The following is a 22,977-nucleotide window of genomic DNA, read 5'->3' as shown; positions in this document are numbered from 1 at the left end:
AAAAAAAATAGGAAAAAAAAAAAAAAAAAAACAAAACAAGGGGCATGATTGATGATGATTTGATCGTCAGTTGATTATGATCGTCCAGATGAAGCTGTTCCTCGCCAAATCAATCTTCTGCAACCCGTGGACGAACGAAAGGAAGTAGTTCGCCGGCGTTGTGCCTGCAAAAAGGTCTCCGATGCCAAAGTTAGAAAGATTGACAAAGGAGAACAATGGGAGTAATTTGCTAGAGTGTTTTCTTACCCTACCCCTTTCGGGGTTCCGTCTTTATATATGTGTGTTTGCAGGTTTTCTCTTCTAGCCGTTGGTGGAGTCTTGATGGAGGCTTTAATCTAGCCTGGTAACGTCTTTGCTGGGTGTTAATGACGAGCTGCCATTCCCAACGGTCTGAAGGTTTGATTACTGTTTCGTAACCGTTCCGCGAAGAGTGGGGACGAGTGTTCGGATCTTTGAGCAACGACCTTATCTCTCTGGACGATTTTAGTAAGATCGTCCCTATCTTGCATTGTATGGACGATTACCATTTTGGTCGGGCTTATCAATGATCATCCAAAAAAAACACGGTAACTCTAGTACAAAATAAGAATTTTATTGTGTATGCTACATTTCTTATAAGCCTTAGTGACTTTCATTTTTGAAAATGATCTCACACATTCCATAAGAAAGATCTATTTCTTAATATATTTTTCTTTTCAAGGTCCTATTCCTAGTTATATATAAGAATACCTAAATACAATTTATTAGATGTTATCTCTTAGTTTCTCTAATTATATTGGACCATGTGTTAGCATTGGCCAATAAACCATATGATGCAATCTAATTATTGATAGAATTGTGAGAATGTAGTTTCCCGAAAGGTGATAGACAAATTGAACTTCAAACCAAAGATCACTCCATCCTTACAATCTTTCTTAGTTCAAGAAAGACAATAATTTCATTGTTTCAAATATGTTTTTCAATGAATGTTGGTGTGAGGTGTGCCCTGTGGATGCTTGCCATATTCTTCTCAAGGTTGTGTTTGGTTCAACGAATATTGATTTTTGGAAAAATATTTTTCACATTTAAGGGTGTTTGGGGTAATGGAAAATGTTGGACAACTGAAAATTGTTTTCCAATTGACAGTAAAATAAAGACACTTATGACAAAAATTGGTTTATGATTTCATTTTTCATAAATTATTTTCCGCCTCACCAAAAACTTATCGATCAAACATTCACCCCCCACTCCCATTATCTGCCACCCAACTACTACCTCTACTAATGCCCCTGATTTTCGGTGGTCTATGGTCGCTGCCATTGCTGTGAGACGAGAAAATGTGAAAAAGTAGTAGAAAATGTGTTTTTAATAGCATTTTTAAGAATGCAATTAAACATTTGAAAATATTTTCTGAAGTATTTTTAAAAATGCAACCAAACACTTGAAAAATATTTTTTAGTGAACTAAACACAACCGATCTTGGCAAAATAATCGTCAAACTGTTCATAATTGTCAAACAATCTTTGCAAGGGAAATCAATAATACACCCTCACGAAGGGTAAGTTGAGTATAGCCAATAAACCATGACTTCGAATCATAGCACATTTCGTATTATATTAATCAATATCACCACATGAATAATTTTTTTTAAAAAAATATTAGGTAGTATTATTTTTTGGTAAACAAATATTAGATAGTTACAACAAAGGAAAGAAGGATTTTAACCTAGACATTTAGGTTAACCTCACAATGTCTCTCATCAAGCTCACGGTTGAATTTAAGGTTTGGAATCATAATATTAGATCATAAATGAACTACAATTGATTCATTAACATGTGACCAGCACCTGTTAATAAAGTCCAAAAATAAATGAGCAATAATTAATAAATGGGTATGGGTGTCTGTAGTGTTGACTGGTGCTCTAGTGCGCGTGGGGTGCGCTTTCTGTCCCCCCGCTCTCCTCTCCTTATCCAACGCACCTACTTCCCTCTCTTCTGTCTCACTCTCACAGTCTCAATCTCTCTCTCTCTCTCTCTCTCTCTAGAACTCACTAGCCTGGCCCTGTACAGTAATTTTGTGTTTGTGTTTCCAACGCCAATGGCTTCATAGCATTAGGTGAGACACACAACACACTCGAGCTTCATACAACCCTCTCTCTGGGTCTCTTGGGCTCCGCGAAAATATACTATGTCTGTCGAATCCTATACATTGCATTTAGATTCTATTATTCTTCGCTTTGGCTCAGCTCCTTTGCTTTGCGTACAGACTTGTACAAAGAAACAGTAGTGAGGTCTCGTATTTTGTTTCTATCTTTCTTTCTCTGTCGGTGAACTGAGCATCGTGGACTGTGCAGTCGTCGTTTTGCGGCGAGGAAATGTTGCTTTCTGGCTTCAGCTTTATGAAGATTACACTTTGGTTTCTCTTCTCGTTTACCAGCAGTATTGCTGTACGGAGGTTCCTGTTTTAGGAGCTTTCTCTGCTCGCTCTGGATTCCCTTTCTTATTAGGCAATTCACGCTGTTCTTTTAGCTTAAAACAGAGATAAAGATAGATAGATAGAGAGACTTTTGAGCTTGAAATGTAGTAATATTTTGGCGAAATGCAGATTTGGGTTTGAAAGATTTTCGAGTTTTTGAAGGTGGGTTTGATGGGGATTTTGGGTTTGTGATTGAAAGGAGTTTCATTTTTTGAGTTTTGGGTTTTTGTGAAAGGTGTTTGTAAGGGTTTTGGGGTTTGTTGGAGAAATGGATGAGAATACAGGGCAAACTTTGTCGTCTCTAGCGATTACTGAGAAGAGAACGCATAGGCCTGGTGGTTGTGTTGGGATTTTCTTTCAGCTTTTCGATTGGAACCGTAGGTTCGCCAAGAAAAAGCTCTTCTCTAAGAAATTGCTTCCTCCAGGTTCACTCTCTCACTCTCTTCTATCCACCAATCAAAACAAAACCCACATTGCTTTTTTCTTTGTTACTCACACACACACTCTCTCACACACAAGCAGCACATAAACACTCGTACATACATGTCCCATTTGATAAAATGTGGTAAAAATGTTTGATTTTATAAGAAGTTTAAAGGGGATGAGAAAGATGTCCATTTCCACGCTCCATTTCACTAAAGAAAACCCATATTGCTTCGATGTTTTCTCTCTCTAACACATACACGTCCTTTTTATATAATTTGGTAAAATTGTTTGATTTTTATGTTTGTTGAATTTTTTGGATGTGTTAGCTCGTGCAAAACAAGCTTCAAAGAAGTTTAAAGGGGATGAGAAGATGCCCATTTCCAAGCTACAATTGGTATGCATTTTGCTTTTTGTAGTAGTCTGAGTTTCAATTTTTTTCTTTCTGAAGTGTTGATTTAGTTGTCTAGTGGGTTTGAAAGTTTGTTTTTCCTTTTGGCTGATTTTTCCTTTTGGCTGATTAATTTTTACTCTTTTGATATATTCTGGTTGTGTTTTATGTAATAGATTGCTGATGAAAATAGTGGGGGTTTCCCAAATGTGAAGAAGAATGGGAATCGTAGTGTAGATTTAGAGAGAAAGCATGAAATGAAGGCTCCAAGTTTGGTTGCTAGGCTAATGGGTCTTGAGTCTATGCCAGCTGTGCATCGAGATAAACCTAAGAAACCTTCATTTTCTGATGGTAATGTTAATGGGGATGAGAATTTTGTAGGTAATCATGGTGGGTTTGATAAGGAGTTGAATTTGGAGAAAGGAGGTGGGAAGCAGGAATCGAGGCCTCAGAAGCTTCAAAAGACGGGGCCATTTGAGAGAAGGGTGGTTACTAGGTTTGGAGCTGAGGCATTGCAGATTAAGAGTGTTTTGTCTCGGTCAAGAAAGCACCATCATCATCACCCGAAGCTTGCTTCTCCCGTGAAGAGTCCAAGGATTTCCTCTGGGAGGAATGTGTCTCGAAGCTCTCGGTTAATTGGTGCTGCCGCCAGGATTTTGGAACCAGGGTTGCAAGCTACAAGCAGAGCAAAATGTGCTATTACTTATTCGAGTTCTATGCATTATTCTCCAAGTGATGAGATTATGTCACCAGAGACATGGAAACAATCTAGTTGTAATGCAAGTTCAGCAAAGCCTTTGATGGGGCAGACTTCTTGTAGAAATTGTGGCAATTTGGTGGATTTTGGAGCAACTACCGAGGAGCATCCCTCTGCTTGTTTTGGTTCAAACTTTGTCAATGCCTCTTCTCAGGATTCAAGATGGAGTATACCAAGGCCACCAGTATCCTCCTATGAGCATGAAACAGATGTGGTTTTTCAGAAAAGTAAAGACCAGGCTGTTTCTCTTGTTTCTCAAGAAAAGGACAATATGAGATTCTGTAATGAACCAATTACAGAAAGAGTGCCTCCATTGCATGAAGGTCAAGGACAATGGCATTTGTCGAGCCAAACATGCAAGCATCCAAAGGATGAATCATCTTCCATTGTATTTAAGCACAGGATGCAAACACAGGATCCTACGTTGTTGGGCAGGGATAGAATCCCGACTACATCTAAACTAAGTAGTCTTCAGAGTCGAAGAGTCTCATCAGCTGGAAATGCCGCTGGTGGGACCAAAGATTTTGTTGCTTTGAACCGAAGTTTAAGTGGTCGAGCCAGGCCGAGGGTGCCTACCAAAGTGGACAGTTCTAGGTTTGACACAGAGAGGAAGGCTTGTAATGGAAGGGGTGAATCATTGTCACAGTTAAGGACTCCAGTACGAAAAAGGAGGACAATAAATGTCAGTGGGCAATCTGAAAGTACAGGTTTTGTCAGTTCAACTATTGCAAAGCAAAGAAATGTTCAGTGTGGTACTTTGACTGGAAAAGGCATGGGACTTAATACTCACTCAAACCATAATCGTGTCAAAAGTAGATTAGACCATCAGGGAGATGGAAAAGGATCTGAGGGAAATAAGGAAACTGATGTTATTTCTTTTACCTTTAATTCCCCAATGAGGCAGAAGGCTGCCATTCCCGTTGAAATGGAGGAGAAAAGAAGGAATGAAGATGGAAATATGTCTTTTCAAAATCCATTGACATTAAGAGGAGATGCTTTAGGGGCCCTCCTGGAACAAAAATTGAAGGAATTGACTTCTCAAGAAAATGATGAGTTATCAACTGGTGCTCCAACAGTTGCTATGATTCTCCAAGAGTTAATAGCTGCCTTGACTGCAGACCAATCTTTGTCTCAGGATGGTCATACTAACATGTTCAATAAGGATTTAGTTTTTGAGGTACGTTGCCGTATATTTTTTGCTGTTCATGTTACCATCTTTTCTGGCTTTGCTTTTGCTTTGTTAACTTGTATTGCTTAACCCCCAGGCATTCATTACCTCTTTAGCTATTCTATCCACACACCTAGAAAAACAAAGATGACATTATTTTAGCTGGAATTGTTGCTTTAATTTTTGGCGTTTTATCAACTGGCCAACAAAAAAAAAAAAAAAAGGAAGAAGAAATGACATTTGACTTTTTAGGTCAATGTATGTTGAGATTTCATGAGAACACTTATATTTCATTCTAAACTTTAATGCCTACAGCAAAATTCCTCTTTGTTGTAAACTCCAGACTGAACTACTCTTGTAAGCATCATGTATCTGGGTCAGAAGTGGTAATACCACTGAACTCTGTGTACTTGATAATTATTGCTGGAAAAAAAAAGTCAGCATTTTGTGGTTAATAATAGCAGAATCCACTATGGACTTATTATGCACTGAATATTTATTTTTCTTATGTAAATTTTTTCTCATTGTCTTGTATATCTTGTATGAATAAAAAATCATACATTAGTTAATAAAATTTGCTCATGTTCTGCATTAGACAGTATTACGTGGATACTTACAGTGGCTTATTTTGATTACCATGTCATAAATAACATTCCACTGAAATTGGCCAAGATGCAAACTTTCTTTATTAATAACCTATTTTGTTAGATTTCCTGTAATTATTCCCATGCGCATGATTAAAGATATCCAAATTTTTTACCTGGGGCCGTGGGGGGGGGGGGGGGGGGGGGGGGGGAATGGGGTTGATGTTGAAATTTGATTATAGATATCCAAATTTTTTACCTGGAGTGTGCCGCTCTTTTATTTGGGGTTTTGAATGAACTCTTTTAATTTATAAACAATGATTTGGGGCCTGGGATATCTGAAAATGAAATTGGAAGTGATATGGATTGCAATAATTTGAGTAAAGAAAATTGGATAATTATTTAGTTGACTATTCCTATTTGTGTTCGTTAGAGCTATTTGTGGTTTATGAAAACCTCTATGGACTGATATTCCACCAGGATTGTAATGTGATGTTGGACACCTAGTATTGTGAATTTGCTTTTCCCCATTCATTGAGGACCATGTATGTTGATACAATTCTCATAGGGAGTTGTGGGATGTCATATTAATAGCATGTCATACCAATCCATAAATTATGTCTTCAAATGTGATTATATGATCCTGAATTTTTGGGCTTTGTTTTTTTTTTTTTTTTTTGGTTCTTTAGAGAAGTTTTTGCTATTGTTGAGTGAATTGTGTTTCAGCATTCATTTATTACTGACAAGTGTATTACCCTCTTTAGAATGAAGCAAAGATGGAAAGGTTTCTTGGAAGTTCGCGAGAAGGTCATCATCTTAGCCCTGGATCTGTTCTTGAAGCTTCATTCTCTTCTAGTAGTCTGGATGAAAGCCCAGGTAAAAGAACTTGAATTATGTTGTAGAGAATGCAGAACAAAGAAATACGTAGTACCTTTGTATTCATTTCATTGTTGACTGATTTCTAAAATGCATTGTTGAAACACTATATTTTTTTTTTACAATAAAATTCGATTTCAAAATTCTGCCTGTTTAAGTGTTCTTCTGTTTCCAACCCTTGCTTGCAGTTCCGGGACATAGGTTGTGCCCTGACTCCATGGATTACTCCTATGATCAGTTACAACCATCGGAATCTGATGTGGATCTCTTAGATTCTGCAACCTCATTGGATAAAGGGAGAACTGATAGTAAGTTGTTGATCAATTTTGTCAGGAATGTCTCTAAAATCTTGCAGAGCCATTGGAATATTTCTGAGGAAAGGTTAACTGGAAGTGAACTTGCCCATGCAAACGAGAAAATCTTGAATGCTGAACTGTTGTTCCGAACTCGAACTGCACATAATTTAGATGGAATGGAAGGTTTTGTCATTAGCCCCCATCTCCTTGACGAATTGGAATCTTTTGCTCGTGTTGCATGGACAGATTCCAATGGCTTTATAGGTTTGGAGGACACCAAAGCAGGAAACCACCTGAGGGGATTTCTTTTTGACTGTATCATAGAATGTTTAGACTCAAAATATGGTCGATACTGTAATTCTGGATTCAAGGCGTGGTCAAGACTTCCATTATGTATGAATACAAAGACATTGATTCAAGATGTTGCGAAGGAGGTTAGAAGGTGGACAGGTTTGGCTGGGATGGTTCCTGATGAGATAATAGAATGGGAGATGAGTTATTCCTTGGGGAAATGGACAGATTTTGATATCGAAGCATTTGAGACTGGCAATGAAATTGATGGGGACATACTTCAAAATTTGGTTGAGGAAATTGTGATGGATCTTTTGGATTGCAGGTCACGTTCCTTCTGAACTTAGTATATGTGCTGCAATTTTTTAGTTCTTTTTGATTGGTTAATGCGACCCTCTAGAACTTCTCTGCCTGTTAACTGAAGCAAGACACGTATTTTGTAAAAATTGAATGATGTTTATTGAAAGTGGCTACTGCATTTGTAGATTAGCATTGTAGTATACATGGCTTCCTGAATGTAACTTGTCTTTAAATAGGCCAACAATTTGTAATGGTTTTTTTTAATCAATGGTAGCTAAGGTTATGAAAGCAGTTCAAGAATGAGCCAGTCCATTTGATACATTGTTTGTCACATCATTTATGAAATAAACTACTGAAAGTTTTGTCTTCCATTTGGCTTATGGTGTTCAAAGAATGACTAGATTTCAGAGCCACGGGGGCATTCCATTTGTTTAAAATGAATAAAAGATGACATCTAGCATCTCTTTGGTAATAATTCAGGCCCCAGAATTACACCATAGAGGAAAAAAAGAAACAGTGCCTCCAAAATCCTTCCAAACTTGGATGAGAAAAGTAACACCAAAAAGAAAGATGCATTCTAGCATCTCTTTGGTAATTCAGGCCCTAGAATTCCACCACATATAGGAAACAAGAAATTATAGTGTCTCCCAAAATCCTTGCAGGCTTGATTGAGAAAAAATAAAAAAGGAACAACCATGTTCTCAAATCTCCAAACTCATTTACGGAGGAACAGACCCCCCTTCAGTATATTACAATAACATCTCATGGTTACATCCAGAGCTTTGCACTCTTCTGAACCAATAGAGACAAAAATAGAAAACAAATTCATCTTCACATTTCAATATCTCTTAGGAAAAGCAATGAAAAATTACTCTAAAAACTCGTGAAACAAATTCAAATTCAATCAAGTAAGAACAAGTAAAAAGAGAAAATGAAAAAATTAAAGACAAATCGTATGTAAAACCACCACCACATTCAAAACTGTCTGTACCCCAACACAGTCTTCCCCACCAATCTGCCATTCCTCCCTCCCCTGTTTTCACCATTGATGGCATTGGCCGCGGCTGAAGACAGCCCCTTCAATTCCTCAACACTTGCATAACTCTTCCTTGCCATCAATCCACCACCAACACCCCTCTTCTCCCCTCCATTCGCAGACTTGCTCCCTCTCGAATTCGACAAAATCCCATTAACTCTGGATCCATTCTTTGCCGGAGGAGTCATCTCCAGCATTGGAGGAAGCATACTCACCGGCTTCCGGTTCTCTTTCCGCAATGTAGCAGAGAAATCCGGTACCGACTGTGCAAGAACAGAGGACCCTTTAGGCCTAGACACCAAATTAGCTTGAAATTTTACCTGTTTCTTTGGTGGGGTCAGCTTTGGTTCATATACTTCAGGTTCTTGTTCCTTTATTTGCCTCATTCTCAGCTTTGATTCTCTCAATTCAGCGTATGCTCCGTATCTGGGTCCTCTCTCCATGATAAAGCTCTCTGTGGTGAGTCTGAGAGGGACGGGTTGGTTGGAGTTTGAATTCTGAGAGAGGACGAGAGATATGGGGTCGAGGGCATGAAAGAAAGTTTGGAGTGTGGGATTTTCTGGATGGGTTTGTCGCAGAGAGCCGTTAATCTCTGCCATTGTTGAAAAATTTTAAGGTTTTGGATGTGTTTCTTGCTGTGTTTTGGTTTGGAGGCAGAGAGCAGAGAGAGATCTTTGATTGATTAATAGTTTTTGTAGTTTCCTCTTGGGGTTTTGTGTACTTTGCAGAATTAAAAATTTGATTTTGCAACGGCTATTAAGAGAGAGAGTCTCTTTCTTTCTTTTTGATTTTGTTACTAGTTTTTATCCTTTTTAATAATTTCCAACGTTCCAATTTGAGGTGGGTCCCTTATAAAAAATCACAAAAAGTTGGAATCGCATTGGATTCTATACCAACCGTCTGATTTTAGGTGGATCGTCATGATGTTTTTTCCAAAGATCCGTGTTAACTTTATTGGTTCTAAATAGAACACAGCCACGTAGGGATCCTTCTTGTTCTTGGTTAAAGTCCCTTCGTTTGCACGTGCGTTGAGCTTGGTGCACTTGTTTGACCCACCTCTTCTTCTTTTCTTTTCTTTTTTCTTTTGATTTTTTCTTTTAATTTTGTGGTCAAAGGACAAATTTTGAGGAATGTTTGATAACAAGGTCGGCCATTCTTTACATATGGCTTGAAATTAGGCTCCATGCAATTAAACAGTATATAATACAATGAGTTCCATTCAAACTACACTCTAATGAGAATAATTCACAAAACAAATGCATCTTTTAATGATTGAACCTTCCATTGACATCCCACTCAGTATGTACAGTGTATATATATAGTGGGAGAAGGTGAGATAGAATTTGAACCGTAAGCGGACACCACAAAAGATGTTATTATCCATTATCACTAGATTATTACTTAAATTTTACAAGGAATCAAGCTTTTTTTTTAAGAGATAATTGTAATAAGTTGCTAATCTAATAGTTCAAATCCTTTCCCCTTTGGACCGAAGACCGAACCCGTTCTCCCCTAGACTCCAAGCACTTTGTGCATGGAGAGATGCCAATTCAATTAGAAGGCCTTTGACATGCTTCTTTCATCTTAAAGTCCGTATTTAGTACCTTTTTTATAGACCGAACCCTATTGTGTCTTATTGATTTTATAGAACATACCAAGAATGAACAGATTTATCATTCATCCATTTGATTGCAGTGATGCGTGTATAACATTTTCAATTCATTCAAATAATTTATGTAAGAGATTCCATTACAGTTTGGCAACTATTAACTTTTTACTTATTTATTATTATTTTTAATGGAAATTAAGCTAGTTTTTGTCACACATTTAATACTAAAATTAACAAAAATCATATAAAGATGGGTTTAACTTACACTAGTTATAACTTTGCTCAAGTCCGAGCACCAGCACTTTGAAAAAAACTCCCTAAGTCAGTGATTTACCCCGCTATGAGCACAATGAGCTTACCTATCAGGAATAGTAATTAGTTTTTGATTGAAAGTTTTGAAAAAACACTATGGGAAACCAAAAAATAAAAAAATAAAAAATACAACTTTGCAAGAGTTACACTATTTTTAAACTATTAATTTCTATTAAATCTAATAGTAGATAAAAAGTAGTGGTCATGTCATTAACTCCCTCCCGTCAATTTATTAAATGTTTTGTCCCCTTATAGAAAATTCATAAACTGTCTTTTCTTTACTATAATTTTCTCACCACATTTTTGTATAATTGATTTTGTCCCTTTTTGCCAACATAAACATATATCTCCCCACTGTAAAATCCCGCCTCTGAGTTTTACAGGAAAAAAAAAAAATACAAACCCAGGAGAGAGCTTAGGATTTGGGATTCACCAAACAATTTAATTGTTAAAAAAAAATCCTGCTACTATCCTTAGTTTTTTAAGAGTTTAGATTTTTCATGGGAGCTCACCAAGCAATTCAAAGATACAAACCCAGGAGAGAGGTTAGAATTTGGGAGAGTGCTATGCCAGCATATATATTTTAGACTAATTTTTGGTGTTTGTCAATTGCTATGGAGATCGGGTGAGATGGGTGATATACAATTCTTTTGTGCAGAATGAATTATAGGAAAATGAGGATATTGTGGTGTGAAAAATTAGACTAAAGATGATAAACTTCAATGTTCAACAGTATTAAGTTTTCTATAAGGGTACAAACATTTATTGACATAGTTGGAGATAATTAATGCAATTATTAGATCATCACGGATGAACCTAGCTAAGCGACGAATTATTACTAAGAATGTTTGCCCAAATTGCACCAGATTTCCAGAATCGGTCGTACACGCCTTGTGGAACTATGATGCTGCTCAGGATGTATGGGCTGGGATCATAAAAAAATTGCAGAAATGCTCGCATGGACAGGCTGATATGATTAAGCTTATGGAGTATTTACTGGATCGGCTTGCACTGGAGGATGTGGAACTGTTCTTGGTCCAAGCTTGGATCATCTGGAACCAGCAAAATAGATTGCTGCATAGGGGAAAATTTCATGATCCAAACTGCCTGAATAAGAGAGTTGCAAATTTCCTAGAGGAGTATCGGTGTACACAGGTTCAACTGGCTGCAAGTCCGGTTGTGCAGTCAAGCAGGGATGTTTGGAAACCTCTTCCCCAATCGGTTTTCAAGTTGAATTTAGATGCAGCCATTTTCATGGAGTCGGACAGGTCTGGGTTTGGCATGATTATTCGAAACGATAAGGGGGAAGTGATGGCAGCCATGTCTGCCAAAGGTCCAGCAGTGAGCAGCAGTGATGAAGCTGAGATGCTAGCCTGCAGAAAAGCAATTGAATTTGCAGCGGATGCTGGGTTTTCAGAACTAGTCATTGAAGGGGATAATGCTAATGTTATAAAAGCTATTTCATCTTCAATAGCTAATCTGTCATTGATAGGGAATGTGATAGAAGATATTCATCATTTGATCCATGGTCCGCACTAGGTGAATATTTGCTGCACGAGGAGAGGGGGAAATACGGTTGCACATGCACTTGCACAACATATTAGAAATATTTCTGATGATATGTATTGGATGGAGGACTCACCTCCACCAGCTATGGAAGCTTTGTATTAGGATTCTCTTAATTTATGAATGAATGAATGATCCGTTTTCAAAAAAAAAAAAAAACCATTAGAATGTTTCTACCATTAGATTTATTACAAATCAATGGCTTATAAAAGTTGTAACTCTTTCAAAGTTATATATATATATATATATATTGTAAGGGCAAAGACCCGAAATCATATAATGGGCCTTGGGCCCCATACGGGAAGATCAGCCATGTATGAGGAAAGGAAGTGGGTGCCAAAAGGGCTCCCAGCCCAGCTCTCGTGGATAGGGAGACATTTAAAGGGTGGTTCGAGGAGAAATACCTCCTCGGACGTGATGAGTATGGCTCAAACATGCATTCTATCTACTAGAAGGACCTACCCCAACGGACATTAGTAGTAGGGATGAGTACCACAGACCTGTAGGAAAGAAGGAAACGTAAGGTGTCCAAAGAGAGGCTGCTGCTGTCGCATTAAATGAGTTGCAGCTACTTTTCTGGCCGCATTAATGTGAAGAGGACCTATGAATAGTGCTGCCTTGGCTACCACAACTCATAGAAAGCTAAAAGGGGGTGTTCGATGGGACAAGCACTCAAGTAAGGATCCAGATGATCAACAAGTGTAAGGTCACGATGACTTCAAGAAAACTATATAAGAAAGGGAGTCCCCATGAGGAAGGGAGTCCCCATGAGGAAGGGGGACAGAAAAAAGAAAGGAGAACAGTACAAACAACCGTAATCTTCGAACAGGGACCAGTATACGTTCATTTCACCTCCTCGGACTGAGAATCTATGGATACTAACATGCTTAACTTGTGTTCAATTGTAGTATAACCCAATATTAACCACTGTCTGCTTCGCTAAGACCTAGTTCTATAGCCCACTCTCTACAAATTCATTGCTTCTGGGCTCATTGGACTAAGACCCCATACCTATTTGGGCTTGGGCCCCAAATTGTAACCCTACACATATATCATATTATGCAAATAAGCCATCAGAGACTACAGGATAACTAAATGGATAGGTGGACATAGATGTGCCCTTGCTAAATGGAGGCAAAACTCTAAAAATCTTTCGTAGTAGTATGCAAATTTCAAATAAAGTTACAGTCCATTCTGTTCTGCAGATTGATATCTTCTGCATTTACCCCTCCACCCATTGTACTACTAATTGCGCTTCCTGAGCTGATAAAAATAATCTTTTGATTTTATTAAGACTCAAATGTTTTAATATTCCTGATTTTGGGAAGAAAATGTTTCAGATTTCAACACATTATAAGGGAGAGAATTTAAGAGTTACATGGAAAGAAGCCATCCAATATATAAATCTTATCATGGAAAGAAGCCATCCAATATATAACCAAGTACATTTACAGAAAACTGGTAATATAGTTGTTGTGGGGTGGGGGGGGTGGTGTTGGGGATGGTGGGGTTGGTGTTTAAAAATTGAGGTGTGCCATAAAATGGTAAAAAATTATCACCATCTCTTTGGTCGTTAGTGTGAGGAAGATTACAAGCAATTTCATCTGCTGGTTCAAATATGGAGGAACCCAACAAAACAAGCATACCATGACAAAATATGATTGATTGCTTTGTATCTTTCTTGAATCCCCTTCATCTTTTATCAAACTTTATGATACTTGTACTTCTGCCCCAAATTAAATCTTTCAATATTGTGGTTAAATCCTTGGAGGACCAGGGTCCTGACAGCCTCAACCCCTTGTTCCAGTGCTTCATCAATCTGTCCAGATAGCTACTACCAGTTAAATTTTTTGACAGTACTTAAGGAAAATAAAAAAAATATTTCAGACAAACAAGGCATGCACTAAAGATGTGTGCGCTCACACTTAAGCAAGCAATTATATTGAGATCGAGGCAGTGATTAAAACCAACCATCTCAACAGCCAGATGCAACATAGTAATATGACTCAAGTACCAATTTTCCCCCATTATGGGGTAGGAACACAACTACTAATTAGGCTGTAAATACATGACCACACCCTTTGCTCCATTCACTTTATGAGGGAGGAAATGCCATTTGAGTTAGAGCTCATTGCTAAAAATTGAAAATTATAAATGGCTTAGAATCACATAATATACACAGGAATCTCGAATTAATCACAAATAAAGACCCAACAAAGAATATTTTAATGTCATGGAGAATATTGCCAAAGACCATGGCCTGTCAAAGTTGCACTAGGGAAAATTCACCAATAGAACACAAGATGCTACAAGACATATCACTATATAGAAGCTTTTCTGATTAAGACATGTAATAACACTTGGCAGTACAATTAAGAGAGTCTATATACCTGTTTTCGCTCTACTGAACTGAACTTCTGTAGAAGAAAAGCTTTCATGTCCATGGTACCAGGGGGATTTCCAATGCCTGCAAATACGGAAAATTTTAAAGTGATGGCATGTATAGTTCTTCAAATTAAGGAACCACTATTTATATATGCAAGTGATAATGTTAAGGAACACACCTATACACAACCGAGGAAATTCACGGCAGCCATCCAAATGGCCCATTACACTCTTCACTCTGTAACACGAGATCCGTCAATTAAGGATAATTCTAGATATGTGACCATAATAATAACCCCCACCGCCGCACCCCCTGGTCCCAAAGAGAGAGAGAGAGAGAGAGTGACAAATAAAAAAAAATTGAGAGAATGTTGCAGATTTTATGAGAACATTTACTTTAAAAAAACGGTCAGATATATTTATCAACTTTTAAAATGAAGATGCTATGAGGTCATTCATATAAAAGTAGCTGAAAACATATATTATATAAGAAATATCCCAAATCAGAGAGGAATGGAAAAACAAGATTCATGTATCAACTTTTTAATGATTGAGATAAGGGCTAGCTTAGCTCTTTCAGTTGAATTAAAACAGCCTCTTCCATGGATGGTCATTAACTTCTTGCCATCAAGGCAAAAATGGCACAGTTTTGATTTTACAATGACTGAAGAATATACCGTAGATTAAACAAGTACTCCAGAAATGTAGACATATGACCTTAATAGAATGTTTGATTTTCACATAAGTCAGACCCACTAAACCTGAGCTTGGTGCAATAAGTGAGGAATCAGATAACCCAAATATACAGAGATGGAGCAGCCTTTTCTACACGCTATCTTAACACTCACCCTTGCAAATTCTATAGCTATTCGATTTGACCAAGTAGTTGCAGAGTTGAAGCAGCCCCTTTCTGTATGTTATCTTAACACTCACCATAGAAGCTACACATGACATAAAAATCCCCAAAAAGTGGTATGTTTTTTTTGTACCTCACTCATACAGCAACTGCTCAGTTCTTCTAACAGCACACGCAACTTGATATCTTTTCACATGTAATGTTTTGTCTCCACTGAAGTGAAAATATAACAAAATAAACTCATTTTCACTCTATACTATTCTGATCCCCTGATCAATCGCCAGGCTTTCTAACTGAACTGAGACAACTTCAACTGTTAGTCACTTAGTGCAGGATGTTAAGAACAAAGATCCTGAGCAAGCTCAATGATGCTTAGTGGATGATACAAAGATTTTCACCTTTGAACAAAAGATTTCACATTTTTAGGGGGAAAAAAAAGTTCATATTGCACAAAGTGGAGAGAAACTTGGGTTATTTAGGCACATAAATGACTGTTCTATTTAGCATACCTAGCAACACACATCAATATGTTACTTAACATGAAAACGTAGTTCACTGATTAACCACTTCATCTGATAGGTTCTTAGCTACAATTTTCCTTATCAGAAAACAAATTTTCATCATCCTAAAAATGTTGAAGTGATATTCAACAAACATACCCATTGTGATGCCCATGTCCTCCTTTTGGCTGAAGCCTAATAACACCATTTGGTAAGCTCATTTCATCATAAACCTACATGGGCAAGTCAGAATAATATAATTGGCTGAGGTTAATTGTCATGTAAAGTCCTATATTAACTTGGTTTCACTGTATGAAGTTATAGAAATCCATACCAATAAAATATGACGCAGTGGTACTTGATAATGTGCAGCAAGTGGTCCAACCTTAACAATAATGAAAAGAAAAGAAGGTCAGGAGTAATATATAAACATCTTAAGGTGCTTGGGGTCAAAATACGTGCACATCTGCTAGTTTTACCAAAGAAAGGGAGATAAATTTGATTAGAGCAAAGAGATAATATGGACTTAAACAAACAGAAGGAGAATAAGAAAATAGTATTAATATGTTCAATCAATATAATCGCCACATTTTCTATTCCCCAATGATTTAAAAAAAAATGTTCTATGAACCTCATATATCTTTGAATTTTTTATGTGAGCACTTTGTTCTTTTAGTGAGGCTTTGGTTCCTGTGAAAGAAATAAGTACCAATTTTGCCGCCAGAATAATAAATTACAGCCCTAATTTCTCTTAGTGCACTGCTCATATTTTAGGGGGAGGGAAAGAAAAAGGGTTGAATTCTGGTAAGAACCTGTAGGCATTTAATAACTCAAAAGGCTCCCATGAACTTGAAGATATATCAATTGTAATAGAAGTTTATAAAATGATGCAGAATCTCATAGGTCATGAACGCATAACTATACATATTAGAAATTTATACAGCTAAGGAACTATAATAAAAACTGAAATATAAGATAAGAACAAACCGTTTCCCCACTGTAATTTATGTATGATTGAGGCTTTGCCAATAAAATTGGTACCTCTCCAATGGAACCTGTACTGATCACACAAAGAACTCAGAATAAATACCACACCCACCTTGAATAGAAAAAAAAATTACCAAAATGAATAAGAATATGGCTGAAGACCCACCTATTCCAATTAAGGCCTTTGATTGTATTGTATTCATTAAAATGCCCTGTGCTTGAGAAATGCTATCAATCATTTCAAAACCAACCTGATAGAGAGAATCACACAATCACTAAGATGAAAAACAGCAACAGAGCATACAATTGAAGCAAGCAACCTCACATAAGCACCGTATTACATTGTGCCTCGTGCCATGGTACTTATTTCCAGGGTTACCCAATCCAACAATCAACCAAGGAGTATACTCCACTTTAGCACCATTGTTATTATCCGGCAATGAAGCACGTATGCAAAGCCTTGTTGGAACCGAATTCTTTCTAAGAAAATGTGGGCAATTAGGGCTTCTTGGATAAGATATGCAAGAGTTTGGGGCCGAAACTGCACACAACATTGACCTATATACCAAATAGTAAAGCATTATCAACGTAGTTGGTATCCATAGCCTGAATAATTAAGCTCTAAGTATTCAATTGGAACTTGGAAGCTACAGAAATTCTTTATTTATCCTTTTTTTCTCTTTCGGTGGCTTCTGGGTTCCTGGAATTATAGAAAGAAAATTCTGGGTTTTTAGTATTTTTTAAGCTCTAAGCATTCAACATATTTGCATTTTTTAGTAGAAGAATTTAAATGTCTTAATGGTAGGTATTAATGAAAACCTCAGTATTCAAAATCTTCAACAAGTTTTTTTTGTAGCATTTATTTTCCACCATTTTCTCAGCAACCAAACCAAATGCAGTCAAAAGCAAAACAAACATATAATTGCAATTTTGCAGAAAAACCCAGATGGCAATTCCAGTCAGTTCAAGTTACTGAGTGAAAACCACAACCAAAACAAGCTCTGGAGACTGAAAAAAAATGCATTTTCTTCTAAAAACACTTCAAGTAGTGGAATATAAATAAAGTGGAAAAGATAAAAGAAAGCGCTTACAAGCGAACCTGTTTGAAATTTGGATGCTTGAATTATATAAGAAGAGTGTGGGAAGTTGCAGATAGCGAAGCAGAGGAGGAAGAGAGGTATCGTTCAATTTTGAGGCTTTGGTTTTGGACACACATGACATGCATATGCTTCGACAGATGGTTGGAAAAAAGCACACAATCCAGATTTTTTATCATCTGGATTCTGGGGTTTCCCAGTGGGCTTTCAAATGGTATTTGGGCTTGTCTTTTGTGAGATTGGTGACTTGGGTCTGTGCCATTTTTTTTTTTAATCTCAACAGTTTATAAACCATCCTTTAAATCATTTCGATTGCAGTTTACATATACATATTGACATGTATTTTTTTTTTTTTTTCATTCGATTCAAATGAAAGAACAAAAAAAATAAATAAATAAAACACTCAAAGATAAAAGTTGAATAATATACAAATCCTGAAGTTTTTAGTAAGAAAATGAACTCTAATAGTTTACTAATCTAATAATTACACAAAAGAGGAAAAGAAAATGGATTTGAAAGAAGCAGAAAAAAAAAAACATGCACAGATAAAAAGTTGAATAATACATAGATTCTTATAGATTCGTAATTTTTTAGTATGAAAATTAACTCTAATAGTTTCCTAGTCTAATGATTACACAAAAGAAGAAAAGAAAATGGGTTTGAAAGAACAAGGAAAAAAAAACATGCATAGATGAAAAGTTGAATAATACATAAATTCTTATAGATTCATAATTTTTAGTACGAAAAGTAACTTTAATAGTTTGCTAATCAAATTATCACACAAAAGAAGAAAAGAAAAGATATACGTGTTATACATGAAACATGAAATAGTGTTAAATTACCTATATTATTTGACAAAAACTTATAGCTTTTTTTTTTTTTTTTTTTTTTTTTTGGTTTCAGTTAGCTAGGGGTTTTATTATTATTAATTTTAACAAGACTTAAAAAAAAATAAAAAAAAAAGAAGCTAGCTTTTAGTTTTTTAGTAATATACCAAAAGTTATATATTTTGTATATCACCATGTAAATAAGTTACCTAAAACTATGAGACACCCAAATAGACATAAATTTAAGTGTTTTTGGATTATCTTTTTGTGAAAGCTTATTTGCAATAAGTAAGAGAAATTATAGTTGTACTTAAAAAAATTGAGGCTTTTAGAAAGCTGTATATAAGTAAATATATAAGGTAGAAAAAAATGTTAATACTGAGGAAAAAAAATCTATAATGAACTGATGCAAAAACTACTCCATATTAGTAGAAATGACATTGAAAAAATTTATATTTGAGAAATGTTCTCAAGTTGACGGGTAAGTCATTAGTATTTTAATATAATTTTAGTATATAAAAATGTATTGAAAATAATTCAATTCAAAAATTAAGTTTACAAAGTTTATAATAAAGGCTTGCAAAATGGGTTATGTATGGATTTGACTCAAGGGAGTCGGATAAAAATTAATTGGGTATGGGTAAAATTTTTATCGGGCTAAATTGGTTTTCCATTCCTATACCCCTACCCTATTTCCTTTTTAAGACAAAAATACCCTATTGTTTCTTTTAGATTTACACGAGTTAACAAGTCGTTTAATATTGTCAGAGAGAGAGAGAGAGAAATTAAGAAAATTAAACAAGTGTTGAGTGGGCTAACCTTTGGTCCGTTAAGAAAATGAGCAATTACAATATACCACTATAAACTATACCCCGTTTAATTACACTTACCACACTAAACTTTCAAAATGCACAATTACCACCCTAAATTATAATATGTGTTTCACTTTGTACCTTATTGTCAATTAGACTTCTAGCTTGCACGGAAAAACATGGGACATGCAACTCATGTGACTTATGCATATATGACACCACATAAAAAGATCGAATTTCTCATCTTCAATCTCTTACAACAAAGGTTATGTAACATCACAAGGGTTAAATTTGTTAAATAATTCTATTTTAAGGGTTTGAAGAGAGGCAATTCAGTATCTTCATGTGGTGACACGTATATAGAGGTCACATGAGTCGCACATGACATGTTTTTCCATCTAATTTTACAACTCAATTGATGGTAGGATGTAAAGTGAAACACGAGTTATAGTTTAGAGTAATAATCGTATATTCTAAAATTAAGTTCATGATGCTAAGTATAAATGAGAGTATAGTTTAGGGTCGTAAAGTGTAATTTAAAAAAAAAAAAAAAAATTCCAATTGCTCTCTTTTTATTTGTCCGGCATAAGCTCCATCTTTGCGCAACTTATTGATTGACAAAAAAAAGGTGCCTACAACTTGGCACTAAAAAGGTATTTTCTTGTAGTGTTCCTAATTAAATTTTGTCTGGATTTCCTTGGCATGGAAGGAGGGTTTTTCCTTGTATAAGGCAAAGAGATTTTCTTTGATGCGAAAGACAATGATTCTTCTTGATATGGAAGGAAAAAACCTTTTATTATTGAAGAAGTAATTGAGTTTTCCTTGGTGACTTTTATCCAAGGTCCTCTCACATGACTACTAGAAGAACATAGATAGGATTTCTTGGAAGAATAGTTAATTTGGTAGATATTTGGGGATAAAAGAATTTGCGATCATGTGTTAGAGTTTGTTTGTTTTGTGAGTTTGAGAGACTTATTGGGTGCATTGGGGTTTTGGGATTGTGAGTTTATGTATATGAGGTTTGTGAGAGGTTTTGTTTATCTTTGTTAGGTTTGAATGTTGTTTGTGATATGAGTTTGGTTAAGTGTGGTTATATTTTATATTGCTGATAGTGGATTTTTGTTTCAATTACCTATAAACGCAGGTATGAAGTTGATTGAACCATATTAAATATTGTTGTATTATATAGATTTTTTATTGTTCTTGCTTGTATGAATAGATTTTTGCTAACCTCAAATCACAATAATAGTTTCCACTATTGCATAACGTATTTTTACCATTTTGATTAAACTACAATACGCCCTATGTAAATATTTTACATTTATGATAAAGAATGAGCCAAATCAATTTGGAAACGAAATCTATTTGATTGGCAGACCTGGGCATTATTTTCTTTGCTCAAATTAATTGATTCAAATGAGTAGAAGAGAAGGCTAGTTAAAGTCTCACCTAAACTTGAGCCGCCGGATGCAGATGGTACAATTTGCCCAAAGTTCAATCCTGACAGCATAAATTAGCAGGTAGAGTAGAACACCAAGAGAAATTGTCAAAACTTTGAACTGGTTCGTACGTACAACCTTTAGTTTGGCACTGGGCTTGTTAAACAGACCAACCTTCCCAGTCACTATCAATGGGGCATTTGTTTATTTCACAAGGCGCGTGTAACTCATTGTGTGTTTTCAGAAACGGAGAACGTGAAACATAATGTTGTGTGCAAAAAGTTTTTCCCCTATCAATTTATGTTATGAGTAGCTTTCTAAGGAAAAAAGAAACAAGTTGAACCTCTCTATGAGATAAAAGGCTAATAATAATGAAAGTAGAGAAACGTTAGTTTCAAAGAGAAAATGAAAAAAGACAGGGACAGGGAAATGCATGTAGATCAAATTGATTTTTTTTCTTTTTTCTTTTTTGGGTACAATGTACATGGAAATTGCTTCACTCATGAAAGTCGGAAAATTGGAAAATTACATGCCCCAAGTTCCTAACCTCTCACAAGTTTCTCTCAAGAACAAATCTGATTGAGCTTGACTACTCAAGCCCAAATCATGGACCAGCAGGCCCAAGACTGAGATGTAAATCCAAACTCAAACCCTTATCAAAGTGAGACCCTCCTCCACCAATACCATCTCCGCCAAATCCCTGCACAACTCCACCACGGTTTCCAACCCCATGAGACAAAACTGCCATCATAGATTCCTCAACTCCTCCTGCAGCATAGACACGCCTTCCAGGCACTGTGGTGGCATATACACCACTATTTGGAAGGGCAAAAGGAGTAGCAGTAGTAGTAGAATTGGCTGTTCCTGCAGCTGCATGAGACATGAGAAACCATGAAGGTGAGTGAGAGTGAGGCAGTGGTGCCTGAGCAAAGAGGTGTGGTGGTGGTGAAAAGGCTGATATCATTGGATTTTGGAGGTGTGAAGTTGCAGCCATAGCCTGTAGGTTTCGACTAGCTTGTAATTGTGCACGCTTTATTAGCTGTCTCTCTTTCTTGTGAGCGTTTTGATGCCCACCCAATGCTTGTGAGTTGGCGAACTCACGGCAACAGTATTGGCACTCGTATTTTCTGCCTTCAATATTGTTGGATAGGAAAGCCTCGGATTCTTGTGACCCAGATGGAGATTTGCTTGAATCTGTGTCGTTTTCTTCTGAAACGTTCTGAATGTTGAAGCCAAAAAGCTTTAGAGCTGTGGTAGTACTGTTGGTACTTGGCTTTGTAGGATAGTGATCAATCTCCGCCATGAGAGAGAGAGAGAGAGAGAAAGTTGTAAATATCAGAGATGAGAGAGGCAGATCAGAGAAATGAAAGTGTGTGACAGTGGTGGATGCATGTGGGACTAGTTATATAGGATAAAAAGTTAGGCCACTGTATGAGAGTCTAATCATTTGTGGGATACATAGAAGAAGAAGAGGAACAAGAAAAGAGAGTGTTAGTTGCGAAAATCCCAAGGAGAGGAAAGCAAGTAATACCAAGAACAAGAAGAACCCAGAAGAAGCAAACTTAAGAGGGACTCAATGTGATGAGTTACATAAACAAACCTATATAAGTTATTTCAAAGTCCAAATAAGTCTTTTTCTAATGCAAATTTGTATATCTCATAAGTCATTTTCCTTGGGTTCTTTGCAACTTCGTATAGACTAGCTAGCATGCAATACCTGGAAAATGATTAGGTATTTATGTTCCCAATTTCATATATCTCTCTTTTTAAATATAATTTTGGTAAAGGTACGTACGAAGCTATATATGATGGGCATGATTGAAACGTTCAAATCTAACACATGTGTCTCTCACATCGTTACTCAATGACCCACATGTCATAACCATCATGTGTGTTTTGCCTATATCCAACATATTACATCACATCACCACCGCAAGACTTGGGTTAGTTCAGAAAAATTGAACCTAACGTACATTGGTAATTCAATTCCATGGACATGGAGAGCTTTCTT

At 36.4% G+C, this 22,977-nt stretch overlaps 5 protein-coding genes across 6 annotated transcripts; 2 read left to right on the top strand and 3 right to left on the bottom strand.

Annotated features, from left to right (window-relative positions):
* The first annotated feature begins 1,979 nt into the window (after window positions 1-1,979).
* LOC126713875 (uncharacterized) lies at window positions 1,980-7,840 on the top strand. The gene is made up of 5 exons (XM_050413801.1): window positions 1,980-2,879; window positions 3,207-3,274; window positions 3,445-5,202; window positions 6,542-6,653; window positions 6,842-7,840. The coding sequence occupies exons 1-5, from the start codon at window positions 2,723-2,725 to the stop codon at window positions 7,579-7,581; spliced, it is 2,835 nt and encodes a 944-aa protein (XP_050269758.1). The 5' UTR covers window positions 1,980-2,722; the 3' UTR covers window positions 7,582-7,840.
* Window positions 7,841-8,238: 398 nt separating this feature from the next.
* Window positions 8,239-9,344, bottom strand: LOC126713876 (uncharacterized). The gene has a single exon (XM_050413802.1). The coding sequence runs from the start codon at window positions 9,173-9,175 to the stop codon at window positions 8,516-8,518; it is 660 nt and encodes a 219-aa protein (XP_050269759.1). The 5' UTR covers window positions 9,176-9,344; the 3' UTR covers window positions 8,239-8,515.
* A 1,963-nt stretch (window positions 9,345-11,307) lies between these two features.
* Window positions 11,308-12,036, top strand: LOC126700053 (uncharacterized). Its single transcript, XM_050398037.1, has one exon. The coding sequence runs from the start codon at window positions 11,308-11,310 to the stop codon at window positions 12,034-12,036; it is 729 nt and encodes a 242-aa protein (XP_050253994.1).
* A 1,401-nt stretch (window positions 12,037-13,437) lies between these two features.
* On the bottom strand, window positions 13,438-18,050 carry LOC126713874 (chloroplastic group IIB intron splicing facilitator CRS2-B, chloroplastic). Of its 2 annotated transcripts, none has more exons than XM_050413799.1 (9): window positions 17,891-18,050; window positions 17,133-17,349; window positions 16,958-17,042; window positions 16,792-16,859; window positions 16,139-16,189; window positions 15,964-16,037; window positions 14,628-14,686; window positions 14,454-14,530; window positions 13,438-13,882 (listed from the first exon to the last, which is right to left on the bottom strand). In XM_050413799.1, the coding sequence occupies exons 1-9, from the start codon at window positions 18,010-18,012 to the stop codon at window positions 13,766-13,768; spliced, it is 870 nt and encodes a 289-aa protein (XP_050269756.1). In that variant the 5' UTR covers window positions 18,013-18,050; the 3' UTR covers window positions 13,438-13,765. The 2 variants fall into 2 exon arrangements, with proteins under 2 accessions (XP_050269756.1, XP_050269757.1); XM_050413800.1 differs by having other exon boundaries at window positions 17,883-18,030.
* A 3,336-nt stretch (window positions 18,051-21,386) lies between these two features.
* Window positions 21,387-22,644, bottom strand: LOC126713873 (zinc finger protein 6). The gene has a single exon (XM_050413798.1). The coding sequence runs from the start codon at window positions 22,267-22,269 to the stop codon at window positions 21,571-21,573; it is 699 nt and encodes a 232-aa protein (XP_050269755.1). The 5' UTR covers window positions 22,270-22,644; the 3' UTR covers window positions 21,387-21,570.
* Between the last annotated feature and the right edge of the window lie 333 nt (window positions 22,645-22,977).

Source organism: Quercus robur, chromosome 2, assembly GCF_932294415.1.
Source record: "Quercus robur chromosome 2, dhQueRobu3.1, whole genome shotgun sequence".
NCBI classification, from domain to species: domain Eukaryota; kingdom Viridiplantae; phylum Streptophyta; class Magnoliopsida; order Fagales; family Fagaceae; genus Quercus; species Quercus robur.
The sequence above is the reverse complement of the archived record's forward strand: the minus strand, read 5'-3'. Positions and strand labels throughout refer to the sequence as shown.

Coding starts and splice junctions, on each gene's coding strand:
- LOC126713875 (XM_050413801.1), top strand. CDS start 2,723: ATGGATGAGAATACAGGGCAAACTTTGTCGTCTCTAGCGATTACTGAG. Junction 2,880..3,206: donor TAAGAAATTGCTTCCTCCAG/GTTCACTCTCTC, acceptor TGGATGTGTTAG/CTCGTGCAAAACAAGCTTCA. Junction 5,203..6,541: donor ATAAGGATTTAGTTTTTGAG/GTACGTTGCCGT, acceptor TACCCTCTTTAG/AATGAAGCAAAGATGGAAAG.
- LOC126713876 (XM_050413802.1), bottom strand. CDS start 9,175: ATGGCAGAGATTAACGGCTCTCTGCGACAAACCCATCCAGAAAATCCC.
- LOC126700053 (XM_050398037.1), top strand. CDS start 11,308: ATGAACCTAGCTAAGCGACGAATTATTACTAAGAATGTTTGCCCAAAT.
- LOC126713874 (XM_050413799.1), bottom strand. CDS start 18,012: ATGTCATGTGTGTCCAAAACCAAAGCCTCAAAATTGAACGATACCTCT. Junction 17,043..17,132: donor ACCATGGCACGAGGCACAAT/GTAATACGGTGC, acceptor TCTCTCTATCAG/GTTGGTTTTGAAATGATTGA. Junction 16,190..16,791: donor TAAATTACAGTGGGGAAACG/GTTTGTTCTTAT, acceptor ATTATTGTTAAG/GTTGGACCACTTGCTGCACA.
- LOC126713873 (XM_050413798.1), bottom strand. CDS start 22,269: ATGGCGGAGATTGATCACTATCCTACAAAGCCAAGTACCAACAGTACT.